Source organism: Balaenoptera acutorostrata, chromosome 4, assembly GCF_949987535.1.
Source record: "Balaenoptera acutorostrata chromosome 4, mBalAcu1.1, whole genome shotgun sequence".
Lineage (NCBI taxonomy): Eukaryota > Metazoa > Chordata > Mammalia > Artiodactyla > Balaenopteridae > Balaenoptera > Balaenoptera acutorostrata.
In genome coordinates this window covers 150683202-150700214 of record NC_080067.1, presented here as the reverse complement: position 1 = coordinate 150700214, position 17013 = coordinate 150683202, and the positions used below count along the sequence as shown (strand labels likewise).

The window sequence follows — 17013 nt, the reverse complement described above, 5'->3', positions numbered from 1 at the left end:
CCAACCACCCCCCGCCACCCCCCTCTCTGGCCTCTTGGTGGCTTCCTGCACGCGGCAGGCCAGGCTTGGCCAGCTGGGCAGAGCAGATGCTCCGAGAAGAAAGGGCCCCCCCATGACAGCCCCAGACTCGGCCCCAAGGAGCAGAGGGTCCTCCCGGCCACCCCAGGGATGCAGGCACTGGCCAAGGCCATGCTTTCCTGTTCCCAGGAGGGATCCACAGAGACGTTGCCTGGCGGGCTCACTCCTGGGATGTGGGAAGAGAACTCAGGGAGGGTTCCCTTCGCTGCTGGGAACTTAGACACAAATTTAATAGGGTTTCTTCTGCTATCCCAAAGTGTGTTTTACCCCCACAGATTTCCTACTCTTGCTAGGGCTTCCTCTCTCCTCTGTAAAAGTCACACAGAAACTTATATGGCAGCATTAACATTAACTGATAAATCAGATTATGTCCTACTTTCAAGTGAAGTAAGAACTAACAGCTCTCCTGCAGGTTTCCAGAGTCGATCAAGACCATTCACATAAGATTATAGGAATCAAATATTAATACAGGACTCTTTCTCCAAATGAAAAACTTAGGTTAAAAAGATGAACCTGTAGGGGAAAAATATAAGCGCAGTTCCTCTATTTGCACATGGTAAACATTGTGAAGGAGAATGAAAAAGTGACCTCCTGCTGGTGTCACAGAGATTTTTCTAGGCTGAAAGCATTTCACCTTCATAAAGCATGAAAACAGGCAGGGGGACACACCGCCAACACGGTTACCTGTTGTCATGACAATTCCAGCAAGAACTTTCCTGCGCGCGTGGGGGGCGGCGAAGTTGTCCGTCAGGTCCCCAAACTTCTCCAGAACCAGGCGAGCCACGGCATCGGCTAAGACCTGCGGACCAAGCAGGGGGTTAGCGCTCCCCTCGGGGCCACGTTCTGGGGCCTCTCCTCTGGAACCACACAGGTAAGTCTGGCAAACGAGTGTGTGTGTGTGTGTGCGCGTGCATGCACATTTTTTCCTCCCAGACATTCCTGGGAAACAGACGCCCAAGGGGCATGCGAGGGTCTCTGCAGGAGGACCGTCTGGAGCCCGACCGCATGGGAGCCAGCACCTGAGCAGGTGAGGCCTCCTCACACCAGCCCTGCCCCGGGGGAGGGACCCAGGCCCAGAGGCGAGAGCGCCTGCCCGGTCACCCCCCTCCCCCCTCTGCAGCTCCGAGCCAGGGCTCCGAGTCCTGCAGCCACAGTCCCCGAGCAGCAGGGCTTCTGGAAGAAGTGAGACCACAGGAGGTGCGGCCCAGTCAGCTCAGGGCTGGCGAGGCCCCATGGGGGACACATGGGAAGAGAAAGGGGAGGTCTGAAGGGCGGTCACATTGCAGGATCACTAAGCTCACAGCACCTCCCTCCCAAAGGCGCCCGGTCCGTGTGTGTCTCAGTGATTTCAACATCTAAAAGTAATTACCGTGGCCCAGTCACTCAGAAACCAGCACCGCTTAGAGCCTGTAAGGGCATTTGTCACTTAGACCGAATGACACCAGAATGCACCGGAGGCTACACCTGTGCAGGGCGAGTGTAATGTGATTTCAGAAGACTTCCAGTGGTGCGTTTCCAGGTCAGGGAGCCGCTGGACTGCAGGGAGTGCTTCTCAGAAGCAAATGCACCGGTGAGATTTTGGACATGGTCCTACTTTCACAGCTTACGATTCATTTTGGATAGAACGGACCCTCGGTGTTTTGGGAAACGATGCCTGATGGGAGGTGTGTGCCAGGAGCCGCGTGGGACCCACGTCCCACCAGCTCACACTGGTCTGGAGTCCCCAGCTGGGCCCTCAATAAAATACTCCCAAATGAACAGAAAAGCCACCTGTCCTAAATGGTGGCTTCTCTGGGAAGAAGCGTCATCAGGATGTTTCCACTGGCCACTGCACCAGCAACGAGCCCCAGAAGGCGGTGCTCAAGGCCAAAGGCACGGAGTGTGGCCAGAAGAGCAGGAGACGGGGCCCTACTCTGCACCCTAGACAGAGGCACCGAGGGCGGAGGTGTGCGGGCAGGAAAGGTAGCGAGGCCACGGACAGAAAGGCAGGATGTGCAATCACACGATGGCGATGATACCCTCCAGTGGGAAGAGAAGAACAGCAGGAGGGGAAGGGAAGCCAGAGGAAACAAAGGCCCGCTCCATGCAAGGTGAGGCGGGGCTCCGAACTCTCAGAGAAAAGCAGAAAAGCGTGGAGTTGGGCACCTGCACGGACAGCCTCTGCCCAGGCCAGCCCTCCCGTCCCCCGAAGACTAGGCGTGAAGCAATCTCCCTCTAGGTTCGGGGCAGATGTGATAACAAAGGGAACATGCTCTCAAAGTCAGCTCGAGGCTGGGCCCCACGGGACGGCTCGGTCCGGCCACGTCCACCAAGTTCACTGACAGACCGCCCTGCACATACCACGTGGGCAACGCTGTCTGATTTTAAACCCTCTGATGCCGCCATGAACGCCATGGAGGCAAAAAGTCCTGAGACCAGGGATGGCCAACCCACGTCCTTCAAGGGTTCCACCCGCAAGACAGTAGGACGTTTCACCCCCTCTAGACCGTATGTCTGGAGACTCCCAGGGGAGCGAGTGTAAGGACTGACCCTCTGGAGGCCGGCACGTCCTGCGAGGAGGACACGACTACTTCCTGAGGTACCGCTCGGGGGCTGGGAGCCACCCTGGGGGCCCTGTGAGCGGGGCGGGCTCGGGCGGGGGAGGGACAGCTCCACTGCCCCAGCCTGGCTGGCCTGGGCCACAGAGGCCACCTGGGCAGGGCGGAGACGGCCCCTCCCGAGCAAGGCTCCACCATCCAGGGGCTCTGGTCACTGCTCTCCACTGACATCGCAGCCAGGGCAGCGGCAGGCTGCCAGCGCACACGCACACACCCGCGCACACGCACACCCACACGCACACGCACACCCACACGCAGACCTCCGCCCGCCTCCCTGCCCCCCCACCGAGGTGTCACCCACGCAGAACCAAGCACCGGGGGTCACAGCATTTGATGAGTCCAGTCTCTTCACGTGACTGCCGGTGCTAAGGGAAGACAGGGCCACCGCAGCTCAGGCTGAAACACTCTATCAAACAGTAAACCTGGAAATAAAAAATCCCTTGGGAACTAGTGCCACCGACGTGTAAAATGATAAATGGACTAATGGTGCTTATGAATAATATTAACAAGAAGTTAATACACGGGAAGCGGTTACTTGGCTCATAAAAAATCAGCGAAATACTTTGAATATGTTACTTTATACTGATGCTGTATTTGGTGGCTTTAAGCGAAAGAAAATAAATTTCCTTTTTTAAAACTGAGAACTATTGGTCCTCTAGGGTGACAACTGTACAGAGGTCACAGAAAGGTAAGATGGAAGCCGAGTTTCCTGAGGGAATGTGGGCTGTCCCGTCAATTTGGAGTCCTTCATATTTTCTCCTCAGATCAGTGTGTATTTTATCTTCAAAGTGAATAATATTTTGACAGAAAGGAATAGAGAAGAGGGTCAGACTTCCTCCCTGAAAGAAACATTTTTACAATAGACCAGAATAATTTTGGATTTCCAGGAAAAGAAGCAATAAATAACCGAAGAGTTCTAGGGTGTTGAGATGACAACTAAACGTCACTTCCTCCTTCCCTCTCCTCAGAGCCCACCCTGAAATGTCCCCTCTCTTCACCCTGAAAATTCACCCTGATAGTCCCCCTTCTCGCCCTGTCCAAGACCAGACTAAGAGGGGTGCCCACCTCCGGCTGAGCAGGGGAGCTACAGGGACCCCTCGGGGAGCTGCAGGTGCCGAGACCCCCAGGCAGCCGGGGGGCTCTGGAGCACTCGCAGAGGCCCCGACGCCCCGGCCCTTCTGACGCGTGCTCGCCAGCGCTGCGGCTCGGCCTCGGCCTGGACAGGATCCGCGGGGCGCTGGCACTTGACCCAGACTTGGGTTTCAGCTGCTGACCAGCCAGCCCCACCTGTCCTGTACCTGGGTCCCAGGTGAGACACGGAGGGGGGGCCCCACTGAGCTGGGGCAAGGTGCCAGGGCTCCGGCCCTCCCCTCCCCTCCCGTCTCCTCCGCGACAGGCCGCCGTGGGCTGTGGTAGCCACAGGGGCAGGCAGCACAGGGAGGGCACCTCGGCCCACCCGCCGTGGGCGGCACTGACCACGCTGCACCTGACGGCCCTGGCCGGGCTTCGCGGCGGCCCCACAACTGGCACAGTCACGGGAAGGCCGCCCGGCAGCCGGACTTACCAGGACCTCCCCATGCTGAGGACAGAGCGGCGAGAAGACACCAGTGACCATGGCAACCGCACCCCGTCTAAAAGCATGAGCAAGACGCGGCCGCGCTCAGGCGGCTGTCCTCACCTGTGGCGAGTGCAGCTGGAGGCCCTCGCTGGGGACGGGCTGGCGAGACGGGGTCTGGTCCAGGCGCAAGTTAAAGACAGTGGCCAGGGCAGACTGCGCGGCCCGGGCCTTGGCGAGCTTTTTGCTCCTCCCCGAGCCCTCAAAGAACTGCCCGTCCACGACCACGGACAGGACGAAGTTTTTGGCGTGGCTCTCCCCGCTCTCCGAGAGGAAGTCGTACTTCAGTCCCGGGCGCAGCTCGTTCAGGATCATCACGGGGTTCTTCCCGCTCGGGGGTGGGAACGGCGGGGGCACGGGGAGGGGCAGCTGGGCCAGGCTGGCGGGCATGGGAGACGCGGCCAGGCTGAGGTCCCCACTCGAGCTGAAGGAGTCGTCGCCATTGGCGCCCAGGTAGAAGGGCATGTCCGGCCTGTCCGGGGTCTCGAAGCCATTGAAGAGCGCGTCGGGGAAGTCAGCCTGGTCGGACGTGAAGTCTGCGTTGGCGGACAGGCTCCGGCCCATGGCCAGGTGGGCCTCGGAGGCGTTGGGAAACTGGACGAAGGAGCGCAAGGCCTTCTCGGCCGCGTGCAGCTTGGCCTTCTTCTTCGTGGGGCCGGAGCCCTCGAAGACCTGCCCGTTGACCTCGACGGACATGACGAAGAGGGGCGCATGCACGGGTCCCGTCTGCGACAGCAGCGTGTACTGCAGGCCGGGCTTGATCTCGTTGAGCTGCATCAGCGCGTTTTTGGGCAGCGCGGGCCCCGGCGCCCTCCTCCGCTTCTTCAGGCGGAACTTGGAGTGGCCATTGCTGCTCTCGTCCAGGGCCCGCTTCCTGCCGGCGCCCCCGCCGCCCCCGTTGGAGAGCGGGGCGCCCTCGCCAGGCCCCGGGGCGCTGCCGTCCTTGGGGGGCGCGCCGTCCATACCGCAGTTTTCCTTAACATCTGTGCTGCTCGAACCTGCGGTGCCCAGAAAGAGTAACTTACAACGCCTTCGTTGCAGGATCTTGTAAATGCAAAATTTATAGATTCCTTTATCGCCCTTTGTAACTGGTTAAGTGATGTGTGCTTATACATTTTGTTCCTGGCTGCAGACGTGTGGAGCTGTGCATTTAACCACAGAGCTATCTATCCACCTAAGTTGGAATAATTGGAGTAATTTGACGTTCTGAGAAACAATCACTAATCCTGTTTCTATTTAGTATCATGGACTGCTTTTGCATTGAAAGGTGAATTTTTAAATCATCTTTTTCTACGAGAATATTCCGAAGCATCTAGAGGAATTTTATTGAAGTTTATCAAAATGTGGGATGATGAACTAACCCAGAAAGACCTTACATTAATAAATCTAATATCAGTATTGACAAATGTACACTTTATTTTAGCATTTTCCTCCTTTTCAATGCCATCTACTCTCATACTATACTCATGTTGGGCTTTCAATTGCAGCCTTTCCCCGAAAAGAAGACATTATTTAAAACATGCATTCACAAGTTACTTAGTTTTTCTGGTTTAAAATATGCAATTAATATGTGCAGTTATTTGGTTTGGTTCATGGATATTAGAAAACTGCTTATGCAAAGTATTCTGGCCTTTTAGAAATTATTTTGAAGGATATAGCTTCACTTCTAGTATTCATTTAACATTGTTTCATTATGTATGGGGACTGATTTGCCTCTGAATCCTTAATACATCCCATGATAGAAAAAAATATATAAGGCAAGATAGGAAGACTGACACTGCAGACGGCCACAGCTCCCTAACTTCCCAACTGAAGGTGGCATCTTTGTCTTTTTTAGAAAAACAAGTATTTGATGGATTTACAGAATAATTGTTATCCTACCTTTTAAAGGTAGTTTATTTTTACAATTAATAAAGATAATTTTAGAACTCTAAAAGTTCATGGCAAAATAAGATTTTAATTTCAAAAAGGGGAATAAAAAAGCATTCACTCTCCCCTTTAAGTTTATCAGATAAAGCTTTTTTAAAAAGAAAAAGAAGTAACTCCTTGTTTTCCTGGTTCGTTTGCACACGTTGTTGGCCGCAGGAAGCTCAGGGGTAGCTATCACAGGGCTTTACAATACTGTTGACATGAATGTACTTGAAGACCTACCACTAGTTTTTGAGAATCCACGTAAGTCTTTTAAGCAACGGAAATATTCTTCACAATTGTAAGCCTGTTTACAAGTACCCGAATACGGTGGCCCTCGGTCCGTTTCTACTACATAACGTGAAAGTAGATTCTGACTATGCTAAGGAAACTGAGAAACAGTGAAAATGCTCATCGGCCCTGCCCACGGGGGGGGGCTTAACGTGGCAGCAAGTCTGGGTCACAGGCTGGCAGTCCCCACAGTTCAAGCTCTTAGATTCCCAGGGCTGTCACCACCCAGCTGAGATGTGAGAACAGCCCTGGTTTAAACACAGGCCACGGGAAGACTGCTCCCACACCGTGGCAGAGATTGGGAGATGGCCAAGCTTTCCCTACAGACTTCATGCCTCCTACGTACTCCTGACACACACCACTTCTCCCAGTTGACAAAGCTGACGGAATGGACACTAAATTTTCATTTATAACATCCTCCAGCAAAAGCTCAATAGGTTACTCCTTTCGGTGCTCCAGGGAAACAAAAGGTTAGAAAGGGTGGGGCAGGACAGAATTGAGATTAACAAACGAGCAAGAATATCACATGCGACATGACGGCTTACGTTCTGACGTTACCGCTGAACGGAATTATCACTACAGAAGTCAGATCATGAGAAATGTATCCTGACATGCATTTAATCCAATGTTTATAATCTCTGGAACAAACAAATGCTTTCTTTTAAAAAATAAAAATAATCAGTATTGATTATAGAAAAATACACTTTCCATAAGATAGTTCACATAGATTCTGAGTTCTTATTTGCTTCAGAAGCATGGAAATACTGCTCATGTTCTACTTTACTAAAAAGGCTACTATGTAAAGGAAAATAAAACACTAAAATTAGAGAAAGACCTCCCACTATCATAACTCTTCTTAAATAGATGCTTTCTCTTTCCATATCATGCTACTTTATTTCATAAATGTGAATATTAACCATGATAAAAATTCTTCATCGCTTTCAAAATGATAGAAAATACAGGACTGGCATTTCAAAGTTTCAGCGCTAGAACCAACAGTTTATCTTTCCAGAAAATGAATTCAGAAGGATTCTTTATCTCGGTAAGAGACTACCGGATCAGTCTGGGATAGTTATATCCCTACACACACTGGGACATTTCCTCCCATACCTGATGACCAGCGCCATGGGTGACAGTGGGAGTGGGGAGTGGGCTGACCCCTGAGAACACAGGCTGGGTTCCAAAGACCCCGAGAGCAGCTGTGCTGGGGGCAGCGCCACGGGCAGCCGGAGGCCGCGGGAGGAGGTGCTGCCACATAGATTGAAACCGCGCCTGGTCACGTCTTCTCACGCTTGCGTCCCGGGAATGGCCTCTAGCCTGAGGGCACACGACTGCGGGGTCACCCAGCAACTCCACGGCGCCCACTGCACTCGTGGAGCAGAACCCCTGGCTTCTGCATGCAGACAAGCCAACTCCGAGGCCTCGGCTGTGGGTTCTGGGTGAGGCCGAGGGAAAGCGGTGGACTGTATCCTCATCCGCGGTGACCGTTCGTCACTCACGCCTGCGGGTTCTTCCTGGGACCTCTCAACATGGACAAGTAACAATGCACATTACACACATACCAGAACACTGATGTCTCTGTTGTGATTTCCCTACTGAAAGCTCCCAACTTCTGTGGGAGCATTTAACCTTATGCAAAGGCTCTGCTCTCCGGGATTAAAGACAAAACAGAATAGAGAAGTATATTCACTGAACTCTTCATCTATGAATATCTATGAACAATGTCGAGAGCGGGAAAGCTGAGGCTCTCTGCCCCTCCGTCCCCTCCATCCCAGAGGGCAGTGTGGAAAGGGGTTTCAGGCCACGGCAGCCTGAAGGCCCATCAAAGTCTTTGGAAACAAGATCAACAGACTCACGCGAGTCCCCTTCCTTCAAAACGCACGGACAACCCACCGTATTTGAAGGGAAGATTTTATACACTGTCACCTCAAATGACCAATCTCAAAGGTTATCTCAGATTTACACAGATGGAAATTGGACCATGATCATGAGAACCACGCAGTGACAGAGCACGAAGCCATGCGGCTTTATGACACGTGCACCTGGAGGCAGGCCTCCCCCTTCCAGGCATGTGCATCAGGACCCCAGGAGGACAGCAAGGAATGAAAATCCAGACAAACAGCTGTAAGGAAATGCCCACAGTAGACACCGATACCTACTGTAGAGATTATATAAAAATTAAACACATGCCACCGTTAGCAGTCTGTATCAAAGGAAGACAATCACCTTCCCCAAGTTGGTCCCATTCAATACATTTACAACACTAAGATTTTCATAGAAAATTAGCCACTTGATACTACGTGATAGGCCTAGATCTTACTCATGTTTTCTTCATCTTCTACATCCATGGCAAAATACTTTTGAGGGTTTCTTGACTGGCGGAGACTGTTTCTGTCTGAAAGACAGCAAGAAAATGACATTGAGTGTACCAGTCATATGAGGTAAAGTCTCCTCTGTGGAAAAAGTCGCAGAACAAGGACGGTTAGGTCTGCCCTCTGGACAGAACATTCTGATGCTCCTGCCTCTTCAGCATGGTCCAGGATCTCCAGCGTCCCCCCCCCCCCCCAGGATCCTGGCCAGGACTCTGCTGTTGGGCAGGGGGCGGGTACCATGGCAGGGAAGATTTCGGGCCACGCTGCGGAGGACCGCCTGGATTCCAGGGGTCAGGACCATGGAGAGCTCCGAACCAAGGGAAGGGTGACACGTTTAAATCTCAGAAAGACGCCTCGTCAAGACAAACCCCAAACAGAACTCCAGCCCATCTGCCACTTGACCTCTGTTCTGGGGGGACTTTGGTTTGGGTTATAAAATAAAGCTGTGGAGCAAGAACATGCCGCAGCGTTCACCCTACTCCTCCCCTTCACCTTGACTGAGAAGCATCGCACGGACGGAACTAAAAAGCACATAACTGTTCGAATCTGATCTAATTTCTTAGCCATGTATAACTTATTATTCTGTTGTCAGGAGAAACCACAAGAAATCCTCAAAGAACAATTATTCCAATTATATAATTATTAACAAATTTAAGAGTTTCCTCTTCCTAAATACCTTGGCTATACTTTGCAGGACTGTACTAACATATAATCTGTAATAAAGAATCCCATCAAATTGCCATTGAGGAAAAAGATCTGCAAATTTTGTAGTCACATTTTTTATACAAATTAAATTTATATTATAAATCAGTTAAGAGGCAAATTTATTGCTTTTAAGGAAATAGTGACTAAAATGTGCTAAATCATGCTTATACCTTATACATCTCTCTCATGTAACATATATGTAAAATAGTTTCCATGACAACCATTTGTTAATGACATTAACTCTCACTGTATATCTGGTAAACATACAGTTAAATGAGTTAAAAGTTAAATGAGTTTTTATTTAGACTCCTTTATTCAAGAAAGTGTTCCAGATAGATTTTAAAGCATTAACATTTTATACTCATGAATTACTTCAGCATAAATTTCTGAAAGTTTATTATATGAAAAGCACAGTACTGGATATTACAAGAACCTAAAATGAATCAGACAGACTCTGCAATTGAGAAATTTAAATAAAAATATTGTCTGGATAGCTGATTGTATTAAGGAGTAAGTTTCAGTCATTTTAGGTGTGGAAATAGTGCTTATCTTTTAGTGATATATACTGAAATATTTACAGACGAAATGATACCTGGGATTTATTATTATAAAATGATCCCACGTGGTGGGAAAAGGTAGATACGGATGAACCTGAGGGGCCACGGCTGGTGATGCCGGTGCTGCCTGACGGGCACTCGGGCTCGCCACACAATTCTGTATCGGTGTGTGTGTTAATATTTCCACTATGGAATAGTTTCAGTGGAAGTAATTTCCTTGAGGTCTGGAATGGGCACGAGTGCCAGACCGCCCATGCCCTCAGTGAGATGCAGGTGCTCCAAGGGTCCTCTCGGCCACAGTCAGGGAGTGTGGTGGTTAAGCTGATCCTGGAGGAGAGGGCGGTGGGACACAACGTGAAGGCTATGAACGGGTAGCATGCGGGAAGCACAGAGGCTGTGTGAGAAAGGCCCTTAGAAAGCGCTTCTGAGAAACTCAGTTATCAGTTCTGGAAGCAACCACACAAGCTGTCCAGACCACTCTGTTCTCACTGGCTGAGAGCTGGACTCAAAGCAGGCACAGGGGCTCGTGTGGTGGGACGACGGAGGGCACGTCCCCCGTTTAGCCCAACTGAAAACCCTGGACGGCACAGACACAGCAAGCACGAGGAGGCTCGGGAGGGCAGAGGGGAGACGGCAGAGCAGCAGGGGACCCGGGGACGGTGTGGCGGCGAGTCCCTTACGTCTTCTTTTTGCATCATTATCCCAGGCTTGGAGCTGAAGAAGCCGGCAACCTGGAAACACCAATGGGCAGACCAAAACACCCAACGAAAACTGTCTCTCTGGCCAAGGGACCAGGAGAGGACCTCCCAGCAGGACAGGAACCTGACAGACCAAACCGCCCTATTCAGCCAGACCCCAGCCTCCCACCCAGCAACGACGTGGGGTGGGGGAGTCTCGCGTCTCATTCCCTCTGGGCTGTGACGACCCCCTCCCCCTTCCCCCCAGCGATGCAGAGTCAGGGAGAACAGGCGGGGAGCCTGGACTTCCACCCACCCTGGCGGTACCCAGGTGCCTGCCCCCTCCCCACTGCGGGTGTCACAGGAGGCCGCCACCCAGCAGTGCCAGTGGAGGCCAGGGAACCTGGGCATGCACCCCCGTCCGGCAGCGATGAGGCGGCGTCTCCCCTCCCCAACAGAGGGCTGGGAGAGAAAGCCAGCTGAAGCAGAGGTCCAAGTAAGACTCAGGTGCTTGTAACATAGTATGTCCAGGTTTCAATCAAAGATCACTCATCACACTGAGAGCCAGGAAGATCTCAAACCGAATGGAAAAAGACAATCGATGCCGACCCAGAGACCTCAGCGTTATCTGAGAAAATTTTAAAGCAGCCATCATAAAAAAGAAGTGGGAGGAATCAGTAACTGATCTCAACACTGCCTATACAGTCCGAGTCGTCAAGACAGACAGGCAGACCACGTGGAACAAAACAGAGGACCCAGAGACAGGCCCCCACAAAACACCCGCTCATTGTTGACAAAGGTGCACAAGCAACGCAAAGAAGGAAGGACAGCCTTGTCAACAGACAGTGCTGGGCAGCCGGGCACCTAGAGCTCACACCCCCCACCCCCCACACACATTCACCTGGAATGGACCATGGGCTTATTAAACGTAAAGCATGAAACTACAAGACGTTTACAAAAATCACAGGAGAACATCCGTGGGATCTAGGACTCGGCAAAGAGTGTGCAGATTAGCCACTGAAAGCACGATCCATAAAAGGAAAAAATGATGAACTGGAGCCCATCGAAATGAAAAAACGTTTGCTCTGCTAAAGACCCTGTTGAGAAGATGAAAAGACAAGCTATAGACTGTGAGCAAGTATCTGAAAACCACACACCAACACACAAAATACACAAGAGGCTCTCAACAATGAAACGCACGCTCCCATTACAGAGACACTTCACCAAAGAACGCACACGACGGATGTTCACACGGGAAATGACGTTCATCATCATTAGCACGAGGGAAGTGGGACTTAAAACCACGTGAGATTCCACCACACACCTACGAGAAGGGCTAAAATAATGACAACGCAAGGGCCGGCGAGGAAGGGGAGAAACTGGGTCACTCACACGCTGCTGGTGGGGATGTAACATGGTACAGCCACTCTGGGAACCAGTCTGGTGGTTTCTTAAAACTACGCGTGGGCATTTATTCCAGAGAAATGAAGACTTACGTTCACATAAAAAACGTGTACAGGAACGTTTATAGCAACTTTATTCATAACAGCCCCAAGCCGGAGACAACCCCGCGCCCTTCAGCAGGTGACCGGCTGAACACACTGTGGACCACCCGCACCACGCAGCACCACGCGACAATGAAAAGGAACAAACTACTGACGCACGCAACTACCTGGATGAAGCCCCAGAGAACGAGGCTGAGGGAAAAAGCCAGTCCCAAAGGTTACACACGGGACAGCCTGTTTATACAGAGGCGGTCCTTGAGCAGCACGGGTCTGAACTGCATGGGTCCCTGAGACACAGATTTGTTTTCACTAAGCACGACCTACCCCACTGCACGGCCTGAGGTTGGCTGAGTCCAAGGATGAGGACACAGAGGGCCGACTATCAGTTACACGGGTTTCCGACTGCACCTCGGGTCGGCACCCCAACCCCTGTGCTGTTCGAGGGTCAACCGTATAACATTCTTGAAACGAGAAAACTGTAGAAATGGAGAGCAGAGCAGTGGCTGCGGGTGGGGAGGGCGCGGGTGTGGCTATAAAAGCACAAAGCGGGGGCGACGGATGCTCCGGATCTTGACTGTCCTGAGGTCGGCACCCCGGCTGTGACAGTGCGCCGTGTAAAGAGCACACCATCCTCCCCGTACTGTTTCTTACAGCTACACGTGAATGTACGTTCTCTCAAAATAAGACCGTCAATTTAACGCGGGCAGAAGGCACACAGTATAGTGGCCGGCGCGCTGGGAGCCTGGCTTCCCTGGAGGTCCCGGACGAGGAGGCCACGCCTGCCGCGACGGTGACGGGCAGTCGGAGCACAGGAGAACCCTGCGCCGCCAGAGCTCACCTCGTTTGGAGGACGTGCCTCGTTTTCCTGCTCTTTCATATTAAAGTTCTAAAAAAGGACAGGGAAAATGTCTCACAGTAGAAAATAATCAGGCTGTGCACAGTGTGGGTGGGTACGTGTAAATTAAAAGTGGAAGCCAGAAATCTCTTGCAGAGCAGAAGCCAGTATTTTCAGCTTCTACAAATGCCAACCCTCGTACTGAAGGTTATAAAACAAAGCAAAATAGCAAATGCAAGCACTTTAGAGCATTTTGCATAACATTTTTCTTTCATTCTGAAAAGCACCTCATATGGCCTGGACTACAAACACGTAAGAATTAAAACCCCATCCAAAATCCCATATGGAACAAAATTCCAGGAATGGCCAGGTAAAGGAAAGCTTTACTTGACAGCAGTATTCGAATGCCTTCTTCATTTTTCAGGGTCCCCTAAGCATTAAGAAGTAAGCAGAACTGGGGGGGCAGGGAGGCGTGAAAAGACCATTAAACTTGGCATCGAAAGACCGGGGACTTAAGTTTAACTTGATTCCAGTTATAATTTCAAATTTTCTTTTTTTAAATAGAACTAGAAAAGCTGATCTTATGTGGACAAATAATCAGGTTTGAATAGTCAGGAAGACTCTGAACTAAGGAGCAGTTAGGTGGGGCTGGTCCTCTCAGACTGGGAAGGATGGGCTGCCAGCACCCAAAGCATGCCCGCGGCTCATGGACTGTGGAGCAGGGAGACGGACTCAGGACAGAGCGGCTTCCCACACCACCGACCAACGCGCTTTCTAACACGTGGGCCTGGAAACGGGGTAAGCCCGGGAGGAAGAGGAAGCTGGACCCACCAGGGCCACTCGGTCAGTGTCGGTTTCGGTTCCCCATGGGTTCGCGTCTGACTTCCAATAACATGATCCGACAGGCAATGCTTTATTTTCTAAGTGGGTGGTGGGTAAATGGTCACCTGTTGTGTGATTCCTCATACACTGTAGATGTTCATGATGGAAGCCAAGGTGTAGATATATATGTAAAATACAACATTCCTATCCGCTTCTGACAGCACCCTTATCCTCACTGTGGAAACGTCAACCTGCACACATTCCCTCCCCTTCCCTTGGTGACAAAAAGGTTTTCCGGAATCAAATACACAGAACATAACTTATTAATATTCAGGATGCATCAGAACATGAATTCTCTATTGTGCTGGTGAAAAATGCTATCTTTAGGAATTCACTAGAAATTTATAGATTAAAAAATGTTTAAGACAAGCAGTAACTTGACAAAAGTTACTAGCTATTATTACTGGGTATTATCCATGTTACTCTCCGAACAGGATGGTTTTGAGAAAAGTTTTACATATTCTTAATGACTGTTAAGGGTTTCAGTTTTAATAGCCATACACTACAAATTTTTAAAGAGCGAAGTGTTAAAATGAAGATTTTTCATGTTAATTCTCTACTATAAATCAAGCAAGTTGCTAAAGGCTAGACTAATTTCGCAGCTATAGCAAAAAACTGAATGATGATTTTATTATTTATTTAACAAAGATAACTGAAGTATACAATTCTTACATAATTTGAAGAAAAATAATCTGAAATTCAACAACTTAATCATGCATGTTTAGAGAATGCATTCATGATCTGTATTTTGCTTCCAATATTTTGCTTTCTAAACAAACTAATATCATTAAAATATTCAAACCATTCAATTTATAATATTTTACAAAGAAACAGTTTCATTCTTAGGAAACCATCCAAATAATAGATGTTCAGTTATCCTTTAGAGATTTTGTACACATTGAACTAGATACAGCAGACTGTGCATAGCAAATAAGGTTCAAGCATTACTTTTAAAACACATGTTTTTTTCTAGTGAAATGCAACATGGAATAATTAAAACAACCATAGCAATCGACAAAAAAACTCTTGGAACTAATAAGCAATTATAGAAAGGTTGCAGAATACAAGGTTAATATACAAAAGTCAATTGCTTTCCTACATGCAAGCAATGAACTGGAATCTGACATAAAAAACACAATACCATTTACATTAGTACCCCCCCAAATGAAATACTTAGGTATAAATTTAACAAAATTTGTACAAGACCTATATGAGGAAAAGTGCAAAATTCTGATGAACGAAATCAGAGAACTAAATAAATGGAGAGAAAATCCATATACATGGATAGAAAGACTCAATAATGCTGATTTTGGCTCTTCCCAACTCTATCTACAGATTCAATGCAATCCCAATCAAAATCCCAGCAAGGTATTTTGTGGAAATCAACTAACTGATTCTAATGTTTATATGAAAAGGCAAAGACCCAGAGTAGCCAACACAATATTGAAGGAGAAGAACAAATTTGGAGGACTGACAGTATCTGACTTCAAGACTTACTATAAAGCTATGGTAATCAAGACAGTGTGGTATTGGTGAAAGAAGAGCCAAATAGATCGATGGAACAGGATAGAGAGCCCAGAAGCACACCCACATAAATACTGTCAACTGTTCCTTGACAAAGGAGCTAAGGCAATACAATAGGGCAAAGATAGTCTCTTCAACAAATGGTGCGGGAACAACTGGTCATCCACATGCAAAAAAATGAATCTAGACACAGATCTTACGAACTACATAAAAATTAACTCAAAATGGATCACAGACCTAAATGTAAAATGTAAAACTCCTAGAAGATAACATAGGAGAAAACCTAGATGACCCTGGGTTTGGCAATGACTGTTTAGATACAACATCATAGGCATGAGCCACGAAAAAAAAGAATCACTAAGCTGGACTTCATTAAAATTAAAAACTTCTGTTCTATGAAAAACAATGTCAAGAGAACAAGAAGACAAGCCACAGACAGGGAGAACATTTTTGCAAAAGAAATAGCTGATAAAGGACTGTTATCCAAAATATACAAAGAACTCTTAAAACTCAACAATGAGAAGACAACAACCTGATTAAAAAATAGGCCAAAGACCTGAACAGACACCACACCAAAGAAGATATACACATGGCAAATAAGTAAAGATGCTTCACATCAGCTGTCATCAGGGAAATGAAAATTAAAACAACAATCAGATGCCCCTACACACCTATTAGAATGGTGAAAATCTAGAACACAGACAACAGCAAACGCTGGCAAGATTGCAGAGAAACGGGAACTCTCATTTACTGCTGGTGGGAATGCAGAATGGTGTAGCTGCTTTGGAAGACAGTCCAGTGGTTTCTTACAAAACTAAACAGACTCTTACCATAGGATCCAGCAATCGCTTTTCTTGGTATTTACCTAAAGGAGCTGAAAACTTATGTCCACACAAAAACCTGCATGTGGATATTTATAGCAGCTTTATCCACAGTTGACAAAACCTGGAAGCAACCAAGTTATCCTTCAGTAGGTGAACAAATAAACTGTGGCTCATCCAGACAATGGAATAGTATTCAGAGCTAAAGAGAAATGAGCTATCAAGTCAAGAAAAGATATGCAGGAAACTTGAATGCATACTCCTAAGTGAAAGAAGCCAATCTGAAAAGGCTACGGACTGACTGTATGATTCCAACCATATGACATTCTGGAAAAGGCACAACTATGGAGACAGTAAAAAGATCAGTGGCTGCCATGGGGTGGGAAGAGGGAAGGGATACACAGGTGGGGCGCAGACATTGTTTAGAGCAGTGAAACTACTCTGTAGGACACTATGGTGAAGATTAATAAACAGAAACTCCATTATTTTTATAACCACACTCTGTCCTTCGAGATGAATGAAGAGTAACAACACATTTGAAATACGGTCCATGCTTGCTGTGTTCATCACGGCCTAATTAAAATCCCGTTTATCTGAAAATTACACTTTATTTTCTGGAATGAAAGGGAGAAAAGAGAATACTGTG

At 48.7% G+C, this 17013-nt stretch overlaps 1 protein-coding gene across 9 annotated transcripts in view; it reads right to left on the bottom strand.

Moving 5' to 3' along the window:
- The window catches only part of ADARB1 (adenosine deaminase RNA specific B1), a 118329-nt gene that overhangs the window by 32874 nt on the left and 68442 nt on the right, over positions 1 to 17013 (bottom strand). For all 9 annotated transcript variants that reach the window (XR_009008149.1, XM_057545393.1, XM_057545396.1 and 6 more), the window contains 3 exons: positions 8810 to 8884; positions 4354 to 5288; positions 763 to 877 (listed from right to left, as the gene is read on the bottom strand). Coding sequence is in view for 8 of the 9 variants with exons in the window: in XM_057545393.1 (XP_057401376.1) it covers positions 763 to 877; positions 4354 to 5288; positions 8810 to 8837 (1078 nt within the window). In the remaining variant the exon portion in view is untranslated. The remainder of the gene's footprint in view (positions 1 to 762; positions 878 to 4353; positions 5289 to 8809; positions 8885 to 17013) is intronic.